At 44.3% G+C, this 17,006-nt stretch overlaps 1 protein-coding gene across 1 annotated transcript in view; it reads left to right on the forward strand.

Annotated features, from left to right (window-relative positions):
- The window catches only part of LOC112111324 (trefoil factor 2-like), a 32,665-nt gene extending 16,045 nt beyond the window's left edge, over nt 1–16,620 (forward strand). Inside the window, exons 4-6 of the mRNA XM_029911569.1 lie at nt 12,110–12,205; nt 15,145–15,291; nt 16,607–16,620. Of these exons, the coding sequence (XP_029767429.1) occupies nt 12,110–12,205; nt 15,145–15,291; nt 16,607–16,620 (257 nt within the window). The remainder of the gene's footprint in view (nt 1–12,109; nt 12,206–15,144; nt 15,292–16,606) is intronic.
- Nucleotides 16,621–17,006: the final 386 nt, after the last annotated feature.

The raw sequence follows: 17,006 nt of genomic DNA on the forward strand, positions 1-17,006 counted from the left end.
TGAGACCCCTGCTCCTAACTGCCCTCCAGAACCCCACCCCCTACCTAAGCCTCCCTGTTCCTTGTCCCCTAACTGCCCCCTCCTGAGACCCTACCCTCTACCTGTACCCTGACTGCCCAAAACCTTATCCACACCCCTGCCTCCAGACAGACCCCCCCCCCAGAACTCCCGACCCATCCAACCCTGCTCCCTGTCTCTTGACTGCCCCCTCCAGAACCTCCCTGCCCCTTCTCCGACCCTCTGGCCCCCTTACCATGCTGCTCAGAACAGCGTGCCGGGCTCCACGCGGAGCCCGACACGCTACCGCGCTCCCCCACGGAGCGCACAGCCCGGTCCCCGCCCTCGCAGAGTGCTGCTGAGTGGCGTGCTGGGCAGCGGGGGGGGGGAGCAGGGGGAGGAGCTCCAGACTGCGGGAGGCCCGATGCGAAGATCTGCGAATGCAGGGAGGGGGTGGGGGAGGAGGGGAGTGATCTCAAGCAGCAGGGGAGAGGAGGGGGAAGCGGAGGAGGGGCTCTGGCTGCCGGAGCCCCGTGCGAGTGGCACGATCCGGCTGGCTGTCCTGTCAGCCGCGCGCGCTCTGCATGGGGGGGAAATCCGGACATTTACAAATTCCCCCCGGACGCTATTTTTAACTCAGAAAAGCCGGACATGTCCGGGAGAATCCGGACGAATGGTAACCCTTTATCAGGCCATGGGGCAGCTGAGTGCATGCCCCAATTCACATCCCTTTTACACTACTAACTGCCCACAGCAGAGTCAGTTGCCATTAAAGAGATGATGTCAGAAAATAGGCCAACCACACCCTGATATACAAATCCACAATCCTGGCACCACCTAGTGGAATAGGAGAGGTACATTTATTTATGTTATTATCCTTGCTTAATCACTATATTATTTAAAGTGGTCTCAGCTAGGTTTTGAATGAACACTTTATAGAGTTAAATGCACTGGGAGAAGGGAGCATTTCATTGCTTTGCACCTGTTATTGTTTTTCAGGAGTATTCAGGGTTAAAAGGAAATGAAAGCTTAGACTTTGCCAATTGCTACTGTCGGAGAAAAACAAACTAACACTACAAAACAGTTACAATTGGTGATTTTTTTGCATGTGCAATTAGTGCTTTTCTCCTGGCCTCTGTAACTGTTGGAATTGGCCAGCACACCACACTAACCTAGGGAAGCTTCCAAGGCTCTTTTTGTCACTATACTGGTCAGGATGTTGGGTTTATATCAATCTGTCTAAAGGTACTTATATGCCCTCCCCTTATCATTATATCTGAGAAGCTCACAACCTTTAATGTATTTATTTATCCACATAACACCACGGTGAGGTAGGGCAGTGCTCTTATCCCCATTTTACAGATGGGGAACTGAAGCAGAGAGATGCTAAGTGACTTGCCCAAGATCTCATAGGATGCCTGTGGCAGAGCAGGGAATTGACTACAGAGCTCCTGATTTGTGCCCTAATCACTGGGCCAACCTTCATTCCTCATTAAAAAAAAGCCCACTATTTCCATAATCAAAAATACTAAAACTCTATCTTTGTCTTTGTAGTAAACCATCTACTTAACGTATTTCAGTGATCAGACTGCAGGACCTTTGGGGTTCTATATGAAGATTAATATAATTAAACATTTAAATTAAATCTCTGGTTTGGGGCCCAGGCAAGCACAGAAAATAGTAGAGCTGGTCAAGAATTTTGACTAGAAAAATAGGTTTCCATTTTTTAACTTGCCCTATACGATACCACATAGTGTTTATTGTAACTATGGAAAGGAAAACCAAGGGAGTGAGCTTAGCAGCAGATCAGCAGCTCTATGGCATGTTTAGTCATTTGGTGTGGCTGATCATATCGTAAGTGTGACTATGTCCTATCAACTACACCCTTGTGTAAATGAATTACTCACAACAAAATACTTAGTTATAATCAAAAATATGAGATCCACTGATTCTCTTCACAGGCTTTCCCCTAAAAGGTGGGATTATATATAAATGGATATAAAAATCAAACAATTAGGGCTAGACTGTGGGTGACCCCTGCTTAACCAGGGACACATAAGAAGTCTTCCTGTGCCACTTGGTTGAGTATGTAATAGCCACTCACAATAGCAGTCTGTGTGCCCTGGGGAATGGGCAGGGCTGTGGCTCCACACCAGCATATGGAGCAGGGCCAGTGCACTGGGTGGGGGATGTTCTTCTCCACCCTAATCTATGGAGCAGATTGCTTCTTGCCCATACACAGGGAACAGCCTTGGCAGAGACTGTGCTCTCCAAGATGCAATCTCTGGTGTGGCTCTGCACCACCCTCTTTTCAGGATTGTGGCTTAAGAGCTGCAATCTATCCGAAAGTGTTATCTCAGAAATAAACACACAGCAGCACACATTTGTCCAAGATGGGGAAAAACACCACCACCCTGAATGTTTGCCTCTGCGCCATTTCAGCTGCACCTACACTGAGAATTGCAGGGACTACTCCCACCATTGGTCTCGCACTGGTGCAGTTCCAACAGCGCTAGCCATAGGAGGAGTGTTTTGCCAAGTCCTTGAGGAATTTACTGTTTCTCTTACAGACCGAGCTCTCTGAGCTGAGAATCTCAACTTTCATTTAAAAAAAATAGCTTCTAGTCCTCATGGTTTCGGAGAAAAGCCTGCAAACCTGATCCCAATGCACCCTGAAGACTCAGAAACCAAGTCATATAAAAAAACCTCCAAAAATATTTTTTTTAAATCTCATGGTCTTTTAAGCCAATTGTGTGATTTTAGGGGGCTTACTTGTTATTTCTGAATGTTTGGGATTAGCAATATTGCTAGAGTAGACTGCCTGGCAAGCTGTCTAGAGTGGCTCATGACCAGGAGTGCCAACCTCAGGGCAGACTGTGAAGAAGCAGGGCACAAACCCCAAACTGGTTGTGAGTTCTAAACTTAGATTTCACCAATCAAGTATCCAGTGTGAATTCCTCCAGCACTACAACAGCCTTAACATGGAATCACAGACAGTCCCCTTGGGCACTCCAGTCTATCCTGCCACCTAGGCAAGCTTGCCTTTGTGATGGATGATCCCTTACACCAAAAATCGCAACAATATTCAAGTTACTTCTAGTCCCAAAGGACCAGTCACTTACCCCAGATCAGGGATCGGCAACCTTTGGCACGCGGCCCGTCAGGGAAATCTGCTGGCGGGCCAATGAGGGCTGCGGGAAGCAGCGGCCAGCACATCCCTTGGCCCACGCCGCTTTCCGCAGCCCCCATTAGCCTGGAACTGCAAACCGCGGCCTGTGGGAGCAGCGATCAGCCGAACCTGCAGACGCTGCAGGTAAACAAACCGTCCCGGCCCGCCAGCAGATTTCCCTGATGGGCCGCATGCCAAAGGTTGCCGATCCCTGCCCCAGATCAATTGTACCTCAGATCTCAAACCAAAGACAATGCTTGTAGCCAATTCCATAGTACTAACTAAAGAAAAAGAAATAAGCGAGTTATTTACAAGGTTAAAGCAGGTAAATATACACATGCAAATGAGCTATAATCTTAGATTCCAAAGGTGATAGAAGCTGCTATATATGCAAGCGCTCTGTGTCTCTTTAGGGCTAACCCAAACTAAGGGCTTGTCTACACTACGCAGCTTTTAGCGACAAGGCTGTGTCAACAGAGCCTTGTCGCTAAATGTCAGCGTGTATGAATGCTCTCTGTCGATATTTTGTCAGCACTTTTGCCAACAAAATACTTCCAGCCCTGCGAGCAGCGTTAGCTTTGTCGGCAGGAGAGCGCTCCTGCCGACAAAGCTGCATTCACACTTGCGTCGGCAAAACGTTTGTCTTTCGCGGGGGGGCTTTTTTAAGTAGTCGTAAAAGACAAACGTTTTGTCAACAAGGTTGCAGTGTAGACAAGCCCCAAGCTGCTTGGGGATCCCTTGCTTATGCTTTGATATATTGCCCTCTCCGAACTCCAAGCAGCACAGTGATACAGATCCTCCTTGTCAGACATTTTTATTCCCTCCCCCCCAGAGTTCAAGCTGATGGGGTGTGTTCATGCTCAGGTCCCCTCTTCATGGGGGTGGGGGGAGCAGTCAACAAAGTCTTTGTCCTGTGATGTGTCACAATGGCTACTTTGGTTTCAATGGGCTTTCTTGTGTGCAGGACCAGCACTTTACACTAATGAATGCTTCTTTCCTGTTTGGTGAGTTGCACAATTACAGAGGTTTACAATGCAAACACTCAGCATAACTTATACCAGGGGCTACAGATGTTATAAGCGAGTTCAATACATTCAGCATCCTACAAGCATTTCATCAAGTCTAAACACTAAATGCATTTGTATCAATTTTAACAATACTAACGCACCAGTGAGACAGACTGGTTTCCAGCTGTGCATTTGTCAGTGTCCAATGAGGCCTAGGGGCCTTGGCATGAGCTGGCACCTGATCTGTCAGCATCACAATGCTCACAGGCAGTTCTCCCAAAGTAAAGAGTGCTTGTGGATGACCAGTCCACGTCAATGTCTGAACACTTTAGAGTCATCTTGTAGGCCCCTATCTGGCAAAGGGTTCCATATGGATGGACTGGTACATTCGTATGGAGTCCCGCTGACTTCAATCAGACTGCATCTGTGTAAGGGTCCACCACAGAGATCCTGTTACAGGGTAGGGACCTTAGCACCTTTTCTTTTGAGACACACCCAGTACAAAGGTTTCAAAAGCCGGGGGGAAATCTTGTCCCCTTAAATTAAATGGGAGCTTTGCCACTGACCTATTTGGGACCATGATCTCACCCCAGATCTTTTTCTCCAGCCGTTAGATCTACCAGCTTCTAATGCTAACCTAATTCTTTTCTGTGTGACTATTATATCTGGAATAACAGGGCTTAAATGGGTAAACAAAAATATTACCCCACTACAACCATGGTCAGCAGGTAATTTCTTGTCAGACAGGTACTGGGGCTTAAAAAAGACTCTACAAACAGGGTATTTGCAACCACATAGTAAAGACAGTAATATAGACACTGTGTCTATGAGGAATCAAAATAACTATTACCTATTGGGTTTCTGATTATAATAATAATAATAGTAAAAATATACTGTGATGTACATGATGTCCAGACTACGATGTTTTTACCAGTAAACCCATAGATATGAGTATGCAGCAAATTGGCATTCTGAATAGTGCATTAGAATGAAAAATGTCAGTTATTAGCCTCTCCCATCTTTCTCTACCGTAGAATCAACAGTTTGTTTAAAACTAGTGCAAACCAGTGAGTGTGTATTTGTGGGCTGCAGAACTTCACGTATGGGGATCTGGTAACACCCCTGCTGCTCCTTTGTTTGCACAAGGCCTCCTGATATCCGAGCATCGGTAACCACAGAAAGAAGATACAGGCTGCAGCATGCAGCAGTGGTCCATTTGCTGGAGATGTTTTGTCTGCTAGGGACAGGGCCGGCTCCAGGGTTTTGGCCGCCCCAAGCAGCCAAAAAAAAAAAAAAAAAAAAAAAGCCGCGATCACGATCTGCAGTGGCAATTTGGCGGAAGGTCCTTTGCTCCGAGGTGGAGTGAGGGACCGTCCGCCGAATTGCCGCCGAATACCTGGACATGCCGCCCCTCTCCGGAGTGGCCGCCCCAAGCACCTGCTTGACAAGCTGGTGCCTGGAGCCTGCCCTGGCTAGGGAGAAACAGCAGCTGCTCTTGGCATCTCTCCCAGAGGATCAGAGGTGCAAAGTAATATATTTGATGTGTTATTTTTTACGTTCCTTCCTGCTCCCTTTCATGCTCTTGCTTCTTGAATGCACACTGTTGTTCGTGGGGGAATTCTGGTGATCCCATAGCGGAGCACCTCACTGCCAAAGAGACACATACAGAGAAAATACATTTCCGTGGAAAATCCTGAGCAAGCCACATTACACCAGTACACTGGTGAGACATAAGGCAAATCCTCAGTTGCCCTTAGTCTTTACCTAGGCAAAACTCATTTGACTTCAGTGGGAGTTTTACAGAGTAAACTGTGCACAGAGTTTAGCTATATTAGACATAAGTAGATTCACTGTAGTAATCAACACAATAGCTTGCATTTATATCAGTCTACACCAGGCCTGCACAACATGTGGCCCGGGGGCCGCATGTGGCCCTCGTGGGCTCACTGTGCGGCCCGCGGGGGGGTGAGTAGGTGAGCCGGGAGGGGTGGGGGGCTGAGGAGGTGAGCGGGCAGGCAGTGGCGGGGGCTGAGGCGGCGAGCCGGGGGGGCGGGGCTGAGGAGGCGAGCCGGGGGAGGGGGGCTGAGGAGGTGAGCAGCGAATCGGTGGCTGACCTGTTCTACTGATCTGGTCTAGCTCCCATCCCCTCTCCCAAGGCCAGCTCCAGGCACCAGCAAAACAAGCAGGTTCTTGGGGCGGCACATTTCTAGGGGCGGCATTCTGGCACCAGCCATCATAGGCGCCGACTCCGGGGCATGGGGGAAAAGTGCCTCACCGCCCCAGCTTGCCTCCACCTGCTCCCCTGAGTACGCCGCTGCCACTCCGCTTCTCCCCCCTCCCTCCCAGGTGTTTTGCGCAGCAGGCTGGGAGGGAGGAGAAGCCGAGTGGCGGGGCACTCGGGGGAGATGGCGGAAGTGAGCTGGAGCGGTTCCTCTACCACCCCCGTTACTTCCTGCGCCTCCCCACCCTAGCTCACCTCCGCTCCGCCTGCTCCCCTGAATGCGCCGCTGCTCCGCTTCTCCGCCCTCCCTCGCCTGAGTGGGAGGGGGGAGAAGCGGAGCGGCAGCATGCCCAGGGGAGCAGGCGGAGCGGAGATGAGCTATGGCGGGAGGCCTGCAGGAAGCAATGGGGGAGGGAAATGCTGCACACCGGGGGAGGAGGCGGGGGTGGGGATTTGGGGAAGGGGTTTGGAAGGGCTGGAGTTGGGGCAGGGGCCGGGGGCAGAGGGGCACAAAAAAAAGGGGGGGCGGCCAACATTTTTTTTGCTTGGGGCGGCAAAAATCCTAGAGCCGGCCCTGCCCTCTCCAAGGGTTGCAGCTGTCTGGAGGTGCCTGCCTTCCACGCCTGCCTCATTCACACCTCATTCATTCAACAGGGCAATTGATTACAAAGTGGGGGGAAGATCTTATTCCACTTCTAGCAAAAAGACATTTTTCTTTTACCTTAATTATACTACCTTAGGGGCCCGCTATAACAAATTACCGAGGTTCAATACTGCTGTTTCAGTGGGGTGGCGCTGGGGAAGGAGGATTTGTTTCCGCGGGGCAGGTGGCGCTGGTGTGTGTGTGTTTTGGCAGCGCTGGGGGGATTGTTTCCATGGGGCGCGTGGCGCTGGGGGGGGGTGTTGTGTTTTGGGGGGGGCTGGGTGGCGCTGGGGTGGGGTGTTGACGGCGCTCGGTGGGTTTCGGCCCTCAGTTGTTTTCTTTGGAGTAATATGGCCCTCGCCGCTTTACGAGTTGTGCAGGCCTGGTCTACACTTTTCATCATTTGGCCCCCATCTCTGTAAGTTATCAGAATAACCTTCCACTCTTTAATGTATTTAACTTCACAACATTCCTAAGAGATAATGAAGTACTATTATCCCCATTTTTCCAGGTTGGAAATTGAGGGCCTAACATTGCCCAAGATCACATTGTGGAGTTCATGGGATAGCCAGGACTTGAATCTAGGTCTCAGAAGTCCCAGCTTAGTGACCTAACCACTGGACTGTCTTTTAGCTTCATCTAAGCTACTTTCCATCCCACAATGCTTTAATAAACGCTATACAGGACTTATTTTAGGCACCACCAAAATGCAACTCTCTGGAGAGGAATATGGAAACTTTTTAAGGGAATGATCATTGCACTGAAGTCAGTGTTAATTTTGCCACCGGCTTCAATGGGCCCAAGATCAGGCCCTAACAGTACATAGCAAAAAGACACAATTAAAGACAGGACAAGAATAAAAAACCTGAATACAGTTCAAGTGCTGGGGGGATTTATATAAGCAAAATGTAGTTATCTAAATTGAACAAGGACAACAGGGGCTGACATCCTCACTCTTCCAAAAAGCCATGCTCTAGGGTCTTCAGTGACGACAAGTCTCTTCATTTCCCCTCTAGAGTACACTTTCAGCAGCACAGTTACTCCAAAGACCACATTGGGATATTGCTTCGGGGCTGATTCACAAAAGGGAGGAGTGCCTCTTAATACAGAATTGCTAATACAATTCTATGGGTTGTACATGAATGAAATAACTAATGTTCCCAAGGAGTGCTTGTTATCTGAAGTGCTGGTTTTTCAAACCACTGATATTCTCACGTGGCTGAGATTTTATAGGGCAATAGGACATTTTAAAAAGCCATGCTGTTCTAAGTTTAAACATTAATATGAAAAAGTAGCTGGTATGAGAGTCATACTTCTACCACTCTCAATTACACAGCATTAGGAAATGCTACAAATTCTCTTGAATGTTCTGAACTTCTGATAACTTCAAGGACTGAATGAATCTAATTTTTATTGCTATAAGAGCAGCTGCGTCTGATGATCAATCTCCAATATTTACTCAGTGATATGCTAATCACTGAGCACCTTAATTATGTTGCTCATAAAATAATATTGTATTGCTGTGCTGCAGATCCCTATTTAAAGGCAAAAAGAAAGTGGTTCCATTTAATAAATACTTGAAAGATTAAGTAATACCCTTACTTAGAGTTCACAGATTTCCATCTCTTATGCAAAACTTGGGAGAGAGAATTAAGTGTTAAGACCTATCAATTCAATTCACTTGAGATTAGAGCTGGGTGAATGTTTTTTGACAGATAGTTTATGTGCTGAAAAATGCAATGTTGGTCAACCTGACATTATTTCTGAATTGGACCCTTTTGGTTTTGACAAGCTTCAGAACAAAAGAGTGTATATGTGTTCATTCCCTGTGAGCCCAGTGGTTCGGCCATCTGCCTGGTATAGCCGAGACCCAGCTTTGAAACCCTGCTCTGGAGCAAAGACTCAGACTCTGATCTTCTCTCTGCCTGATGGAGAGAAGGGACTTGAATCCATGTCTGCTACTTCTCAGGTGAGCACCTTAATCACCAGGCTATTTAGCGGCTGCTTCTCTTTTTGGCCCAATGAATACATATATAGCTATACAAAGTGGAATAGCTTCAACAGGAGAGACTGAGAGTAACCCCCCCACACCTTCCAAATAGCCATCAGCGTGGTGGTTTAGAGCCTCAACTCAGAAGGGGTAGCTCTGAGTTCAAATTCTTGCTCTAGCATGGACCTCCAAAGCTGGATCTAGCAGATGCCAGGCAAATGCCCTGACTGTGGAGCTAAATGTTATAGGGGGTCACATACCCATGGTTTTCCTGAAATGGACCTTTCTGATTTGCTGAGAAATTCCAAACATTTTCAGAACCAAACTGAATATTTTTTCGGTTTGCTCACTGAACCGAAAGATAGATTATTCACCCATCTCTACTTTTGGCCTTAATGAAAATGTTCTGGAAACTGTGGTGTTTATAACAGCTCCTCATAATAAATCCATTTGTTTAGTTTGCAGTGGGCCAATTCCTGAAGTCCATACTTATATTAAATTTCCAACTGCTGTGAGAGTTTTGCTTGAAAGAGCAAAGAGTAACTACTTCAGGAATTTACTCTGTAATAGGTCCAGGGTGTCCTCACCATACAAGCCAGATGAGAACCAGTTCTCCTCTCCCTTATACTGTGTGTAGTAACTGATACCTGTGCAAAATCAGTTTCAAATAGCTGTAAGATATAACCTAGTCAGAATAGATTGTGTTTTATGCCCAGTTTGCCCATGTATAAATGACTACACAAGGTACAAGTCTGGGCCCAATTGTGTTCTTATACCAGTTTTGCACATAGCTTTTCAACAGCATTACCTTGATGTACACTAGAGTGAGATTGGTATCCAGGTCTCTGTTTTCTGCTATCTTTCCTGAGTCATATTTATGAAGATGTAACAAAAAAAAGTCACAGAACACAACCTGGCTCTCTTTGTCTATGTTCTTATTCCACACAAACTACAACAAGCAAAAGGAGAGAAATTCAGTCCAAAACATAGTAAAATTGCCCAAGCAGCTGCTTGGATGAATTCTTCCTGTAGGCTCCTTGACTCGTCTCTTTCAGGTCCCAGTTTCCTCTGAGGGAAAAGTTAGTGAGTTATGTAACCTCCTGGTGGTTAATTGACAGGGAAACAAGGGCCACTTGGCAAGAAAACCCAACTTTTTAACCCCTGGTAGGCTTGGATACATCCCTTTTTGTGCTCACAGGGTTCTTTGTATATATGATCCACTTGCCAGGGTCCTTGATCATCCTCACTTTCCACCCACAGGGCAGGACTGGGTCTTGGTGCTTCATCATCCTGTTGTCTACAATGGCTCATTCAGATTTTTAATGTCGCCCAAACTCCCTTCACAATAATGTTCTCTACTATTTTGCTTATCGACATGAATCATTTATCAACATGGATTATATCTCCCCCAAGGGGAGATAATTATCTGGAAAGAGAAAAAGAGAGATAAAAGATAACTAGGAAGGTAAGAGACCTGCTGTTGTAAATAATACTTTGCAGTTTTACAAGGGAGGTAAGCACCATATGCCAGTTTTAGAGATGAGGTAAGAGAAGCACAGAGAGATTACAGGATTGCCCATCATCTTCTGAGTCCCTAGCTGTATGCTAAGTCCATTAGACCACAGCTACCCCCACTGGGGGTGAAGTGTCATTCTGCCCATGCCTTATCAGATAATATACTGTATTCTACCATCTGTCCCATTCTGAAGAGAAGAAGCAAGTTGAAACAATCATATATTATAAGAGTCTCTTGATCCCTATGCATTGAGGTAGTGTCGGAAATATGGAATTTATCAAACTTCTATGGCTTGATGTCACAGCCCTGGTCCAGAAGAGTCTGAGAAGAGTACAGGCACTACCTCGGAGTATACTTTTGGGGTGCAGATTCTCTGTCTAGCACCCCTTTCTGAGAACTGAGGCCCCACAGTCTGAATGGCTGGTCTCTGTGACTTGTGTTGGCGCCTCCACTGCTTAAGCATGTCTTTTCCCAGAGCTCCAACCTTGAGGATTCTCTAGTTTACAGTTTAGTTCTTTGGGGACACTGAATAGTTGAACCTAACAGACATAGACCTTGCAAAGATTTCTAGCACAATTATTCTTTACGTTAGATAACACAAGAGAGAAAGAGATCTAAGAAAAAACAATTTAAAAAAAACCCTGTATGCCATTCGCTGCCTCACTTCCTGCAGCATTCTTTGGGATTTGGGCCAGTATCCTTTCCAGTCATTCAGGATCTCCCTCCCGCAGCTCCTGGCTTCCTTTCTGGACCATGGAGAGAGACAGACCATCTTTCCATTGTCTCTCAAATGGCCACTGAGAGACCCTTCCTTTTACAACTTCCAGACCCCTTTGTCAGGTGACCCCCTGATCAGCCTCATCAGGAAATCCAAGTCCCCCACCTTTGCCTGGGTAGCAGTTCACTTGGCAGAATCACTTTTCTTGGTTTGGCCACCTTCTTTGGCATACCCATTGTATTGCCCAGGTAGACCTATTCAAATGACAATGAGTCTTGATAGTCCACTCACCCAACCCAGACACACTACTACACTGATCACCTATTACTCCCAGCGAGTGTCTCTGGAAAGAAGTCAACCCCCTGAGGTCAAGTAGCAGGCAGCGCAAGATTAAACAGGTAAACTGAGTCACACATAATATTTCATAAACACACTGCAGAAATTTCCCACATTCTCCACACCTGGCAATAATAAATCACTTATATCACATTTTCTTTCTGTTAGATTGATACTGTGATTGAGAGAGAAGGCAAACTGATAGAATATTGACTAATTCAAGGGTAGGTATGAGTGACTCATGAGAAAAAAATGTGCGGCCTACCCTTGCCACATAAACCTCCCACTAAGATTAATATCCAAACCATCATTCCTATTTCTTGATAATGTATCTGGACTGAACATGGGTTACTCCAAAATAAATACACAGGTGGAGTTTGGATACAAAATAACCCTCCCAAGATAAACATTATCTGAAATGACTGAACAAACATATGGGTATAAAACTAGCTTTTTTACAGATTTTCACTCTATACTAATTGTTCTAACCAACCTGAAGGTTCAGGACTGAGAACTGCAAACAACAATGGAACACAAGGGGTGCTGGTTACTGGCAATTGTCCTTATTTTAGGGCTCAGCAGCTTGGCTAATGGATACATACAACTATGTAAGTGCATTTTCTTCATTTTTCATGTGTTGATAACAAGCAAAGTCTTGTGTTGATTATTTGGTTAATCAAACCAAATAATACATTCAAGGAAAGTCTGGGAGAAATCTTAATTTTATCTAAAGAGTTCTGTTAAACCACAAGGCTCTTTCTTGATGATTGCATCCTTTTACTCATCATTGTTATCAGTAATAATTATTATTTCTTGAGCACCATTTGGCCCAAAAGTTTACAATCAAATTACTTTCAAATTTTTTGTGGGATGCTGCAAAATCTGTCTTCTCTGTTACCAAGTACTGTACATAATGCCACAATAAGTGAAATGAAATCAAAATTAGGATTCTTTTATTATTTTTAACGTTACCATTTTATATAAAGTCTGTTTTATTGCAGTAGTGGGGTTATCACAGAATGTGATCTTAATGCTTCTAAGATCCCTTGCAATGGAATGCAAAATTTCTTATTACAAATTCAGCTCATTAGTAATAATCAAATGTGAGAACCACAAAAGATGAAGATCTTCTTCTTATTATTTTCATATACAGAACAGCTGACTAAAACATTTGAAAACAATTCCCCTATATGTCAATTAGCTCACGTGGTTTTCCTTTTCCCCATTTCTAACCATAGCACAGTTTTAAAGTATAAAGATTATCTCAGCCCTTGTCCCATAAACACTTGCCCACATGAGTGACTATATACTGCTGCATGGCCCCATTAATTACTCATGTATGCATGTGTTTGCAGGATTGGGGCTAGAGTTTAAAACAAAACAAAACAAAAAAAATCTATGCAGGTTTTAAATAACTTTTTAAAAAAAATCTGTGCAGATTCCATTGGGCTTGAGACTGATCTCACTTCCACCCATCATTTAACATTGTATAAGTGAGTGAAGTTCTTAATGTTTTTCGGGGGGGGAGGGGGGGAGTGTCAATTACATAAATTGTCTCACTCACACAAGCCAATACCTTGACAGCAAGTAATTCTCTACTCTAAAAAGAGCAAGACTTTGTGGTGATGAAGCCATTATGTAGACAGCAATCGGTGTTTGAAATCACGACTGGCCATTAGCCCTAAATTGAACTTCTACAATTATGACGTGGTTCGGTAACAAAGCCTTCAATTACTACTATAACTGAATACACAATGCTTGGTATTACAAATTGGTCCTCATCACTAAAGACAACTTTATAGTAACTTTAAAACAAATCTGACTAAGGGAAAGCTGTCAATGGATCATGGAATTCTGAAGCAATGGGAGAGAATTGTTTGTGGCTGAGATGCAGAAACAACAAAAGTGCAGTGGGTGGTAGATTGTTAGCATGAATGGAAAGGAAAGTTGTAACAACCTAAATCATTTGGAAAGGAGAAGTAACTCAAAATTCTGTGAAAAACTGACATTTTAATGTACTCACTTGCAATGTATCAAGTAGGTAAACGCTTTGCAATTAAAGGCTCTGAAAAATCTCAAGTCAATGGCATTATTTGAATTAGTAAGGCCTGCTTGCATAAGTGAGATGTTTCTGCAGCCGACAATTGCAATTCATTTGGGCATTGACTGAACAAAGCACTAAAGCACATGATTACCTTTAAGGACAGACCCCTTGACTTCAGTGGGAGCACACATGAGCTTAAAGGTAAGCATCTGCATAAGTGCTTTGATGAATCTGGGCCTCAAGAAGCTAAAAGCAGCTCAAAGAGATTTTTGTCAAAAGAAAGAGACAAAGAAGGAACCCTTTAAATGTGATGTTTGCAATGGACACAAATAATGCGGGGACTGATACTGCAGACATTAATCAAAACTCCCATCAAAATGAGGCCTGCAGAGAAGTTTATCATCTAGAAGTTAATAAGCCAGAACAAGCAGGAATACAGAGACTGAATTGTTTCCTTTGTTGGGATTGCAGCATTGGCAACTCTCACAGTTTAACAAGTGTCTGGTGCTATTTGGTGCTTTTCTTAAAGCCCCTCTTCTGGAGTCATGAAAGTTAGAGGAGAATCTCAGCTTTCATGTGAAAAATAAGTCAGTTTCTAACCCTCCTGGTTGCAGAGAAAAGCTTGAAAACGTGGCCCAAATGTAACGGAAAGGCTCAGAAGCCAGAAAACAAATCAAAAGAACCCAAATTATATATTTGTTGGTTTGTGATTTTTTAAAATATCATGTTTTTTAAACCAATTTAATGAGTTTTTGGGGCCTAACTCACAATTTTTGAACACTTGAGGCTGGCAATACTGGGAGTGTGAGTCATCTTCTCCACACAGTTTTCTCAGAGGAGGAATAACAGCTGCAACAGGAAACAATAACAAAGTTTACAATGAATTAAAAGTTTTAAATAGGACTCATTTTCTTACTTACAACTGACATCACCCTTGTTATTGAATGGATGGGAGATTGTAGCCAAGGTATTTTTTGTTCCAGCAGTTTAGTTATAAAGTATTATATTTACAGAAGCATTTGATGTCAGTGTCTGATCAATTACCATTACAATATGAATTTGAGGCATATTGATACTAAGGAACATATTTTGCAGTCGGATGCATGTGGGCTGAAATTAACTTGAGCTTCAACGCGTGATGTTTATATAGATAACAAACCATTCTGTTACGTTAGGCTGGTTAAGGGATCTAAGAACTATAAACCCCCATGCTTCATATTTCATGAACCAATATCTAACAAAGGGGTTTAGAAAGGAACTTCCTCTATGGGCAGAGAATTTCATAATTACTTGTTATAGGGTTTTTGCACCTTTTTTGAAGCATCTGATACTGGCCAATATCAGATACAAGATGCTGGGTAAGATGGACTGCTGGTCTGATGCGGCATGGTCATTCCTAGGTTCCTGTGTGCTCACCCAAGTGTGAAGATCATAGTGCAGAGTGGCCCTAAATCATGAAATGAAACTCACACAATCAGTTAACTTGGACTTTATTTTAAACAGCTCCGGAGCAATGTGCACAGCAGCCATCTGCCCGAAGGAACTGTGGCTATCCGTACATCAGTGCTGAGACATGCAACAACAGAGGGTGCTGTTTTGATGACAGTATCGTTGGTGCCATCTGGTGCTTCTTTCCTAGGACAGAGGAAGGTAATAGAGTCATGGGCCTGTTTTTCCCAGTTCCGGAATACACGGAAAACATCACTGTAATATTGATTAGCTCAGTGTGATTAACCTAAAGCAGTAGGTAGATGGAAGAAAATTGTCTGTAAACAAATAACATTTCTGGGCTGGGATTGTGTGCTGAGATTCCAGGAGGCACAGAACACACAGGACTAGCCAGTGGCAGAGAGGGCCAAAGCCTTTAATCCACTTTGGGGAAACCTTCCCAATTCTGGGCACCTTCCAATTCTGGGCTAGTCAGTGGTCAAAACTTGGCAGAATACGAGTGAGTGTAAGGAGGGGGGGGGGGAAATCAGTGTCTGGGGAAAGCAGGGGCATGGAGGGCGAGAAAGGAGAGCATCCATCTACATAGCCATTCCTTAATTTATTTGATTATTTGTACTTACATAGTAAACACCATCTGACATACCCCAGACTACACATTTCTGGAGTTCAGTTAGGGTTTGTGACTTGTAAATTAATACTGTTGGGGAAACATGGGACTATTGGTGTCGCTCTGTAGAACATTAGAACTGAGCAAAATTTGGAATTTTGGTGCCTTGGGAAATCCTGACATTTCCACATTTGTTTTTGTCCCACAATGGGGTGAAAAGTGGAAATTTCTATTTATTTATTTGTTTTTTGCAGAATGGAAATTCTAAAAACATTTGATTCACCATTGTTGAAATGCAATATTTTGACATTCCCAAAACTGAAATGTTTAATTTCGGTGTATTGAACTGAACCCAAACATTCAACATTAATCTGCATTTTCCCATTGTGGCTCACTGACTCTTGGGAGCTACAATTCAGGGGCTTGATGTCCCTATCCTCCCCTATGGGCCAGGCTCCCTGGCCAGACTACATCTCACATGATACACCCAGAGTCATGTTACTCCCATGATGCACCCAGAGTCATGTTACTCCCATGATGCATCCTGCAGCTTGATCAGAGGGAAATCCACATTGCATTGTGGGAGATGTAGTATTCCAGGGAGCCTGGAATGGGAAATGTTTTGGATCAGTTCAACAAAACAAAATATGCTGATCTCGGTTTAACTGATCCAAAATTAAATATTTCATTTCAGTTTTCCTGATGAAAAATCAATTTTTGGGGCAAAATCAAAATTGTCCTGTGGAAATTTAGATTTTGTTGAAACTCATTTTCCATAGGAAAATCATTCCCAACCAACTATAGTAAACACCTTTGAAAATTAGCTAGCCCTGTCTTTGACATGGAATGGACAGACTTCGGTTTGGAAGCAGATATCAATGATGTGCCTTTGTTTTGTTTTGATTCCAGAATGTGTCATCTAGAGTGAATCTGTCTCTCTCCGCTGAAATTCCTCAAGCAGGACAAGAACAGAAAGCTTTCCTGTCTTACACTATGATCTCCATTAATTGCTAAGCCATTTTTGGCACTTGTACTTTTGCTTTTCAGTGAGATGGCTCACCACTGCTGCCCACAAATGTTTCAATACTTTACTATACAAAGCACATGACTTAAAAAATAAAAGCAGCAAACTAAAAGCTTGATAGCAGTTTCCAATTCTTCTGCAATTACTTTGGGGCTAGATTCTGATTTGTGCTAGGGAGTAAGAGGGATTATGAATCCCCCTATAAGGGCCTTTGGATATAGGTATGTGTGAACAGGTGAGCGGGAAAATGTTGGAAATGGGCAGAAGCTTTACCTGCAATGGTAA

Source organism: Terrapene carolina, unplaced genomic scaffold (assembly GCF_002925995.2).
Source record: "Terrapene carolina triunguis isolate 2854851 unplaced genomic scaffold, T_m_triunguis-2.0 Scaffold31, whole genome shotgun sequence".
NCBI classification, from domain to species: Eukaryota; Metazoa; Chordata; order Testudines; family Emydidae; genus Terrapene; species Terrapene triunguis.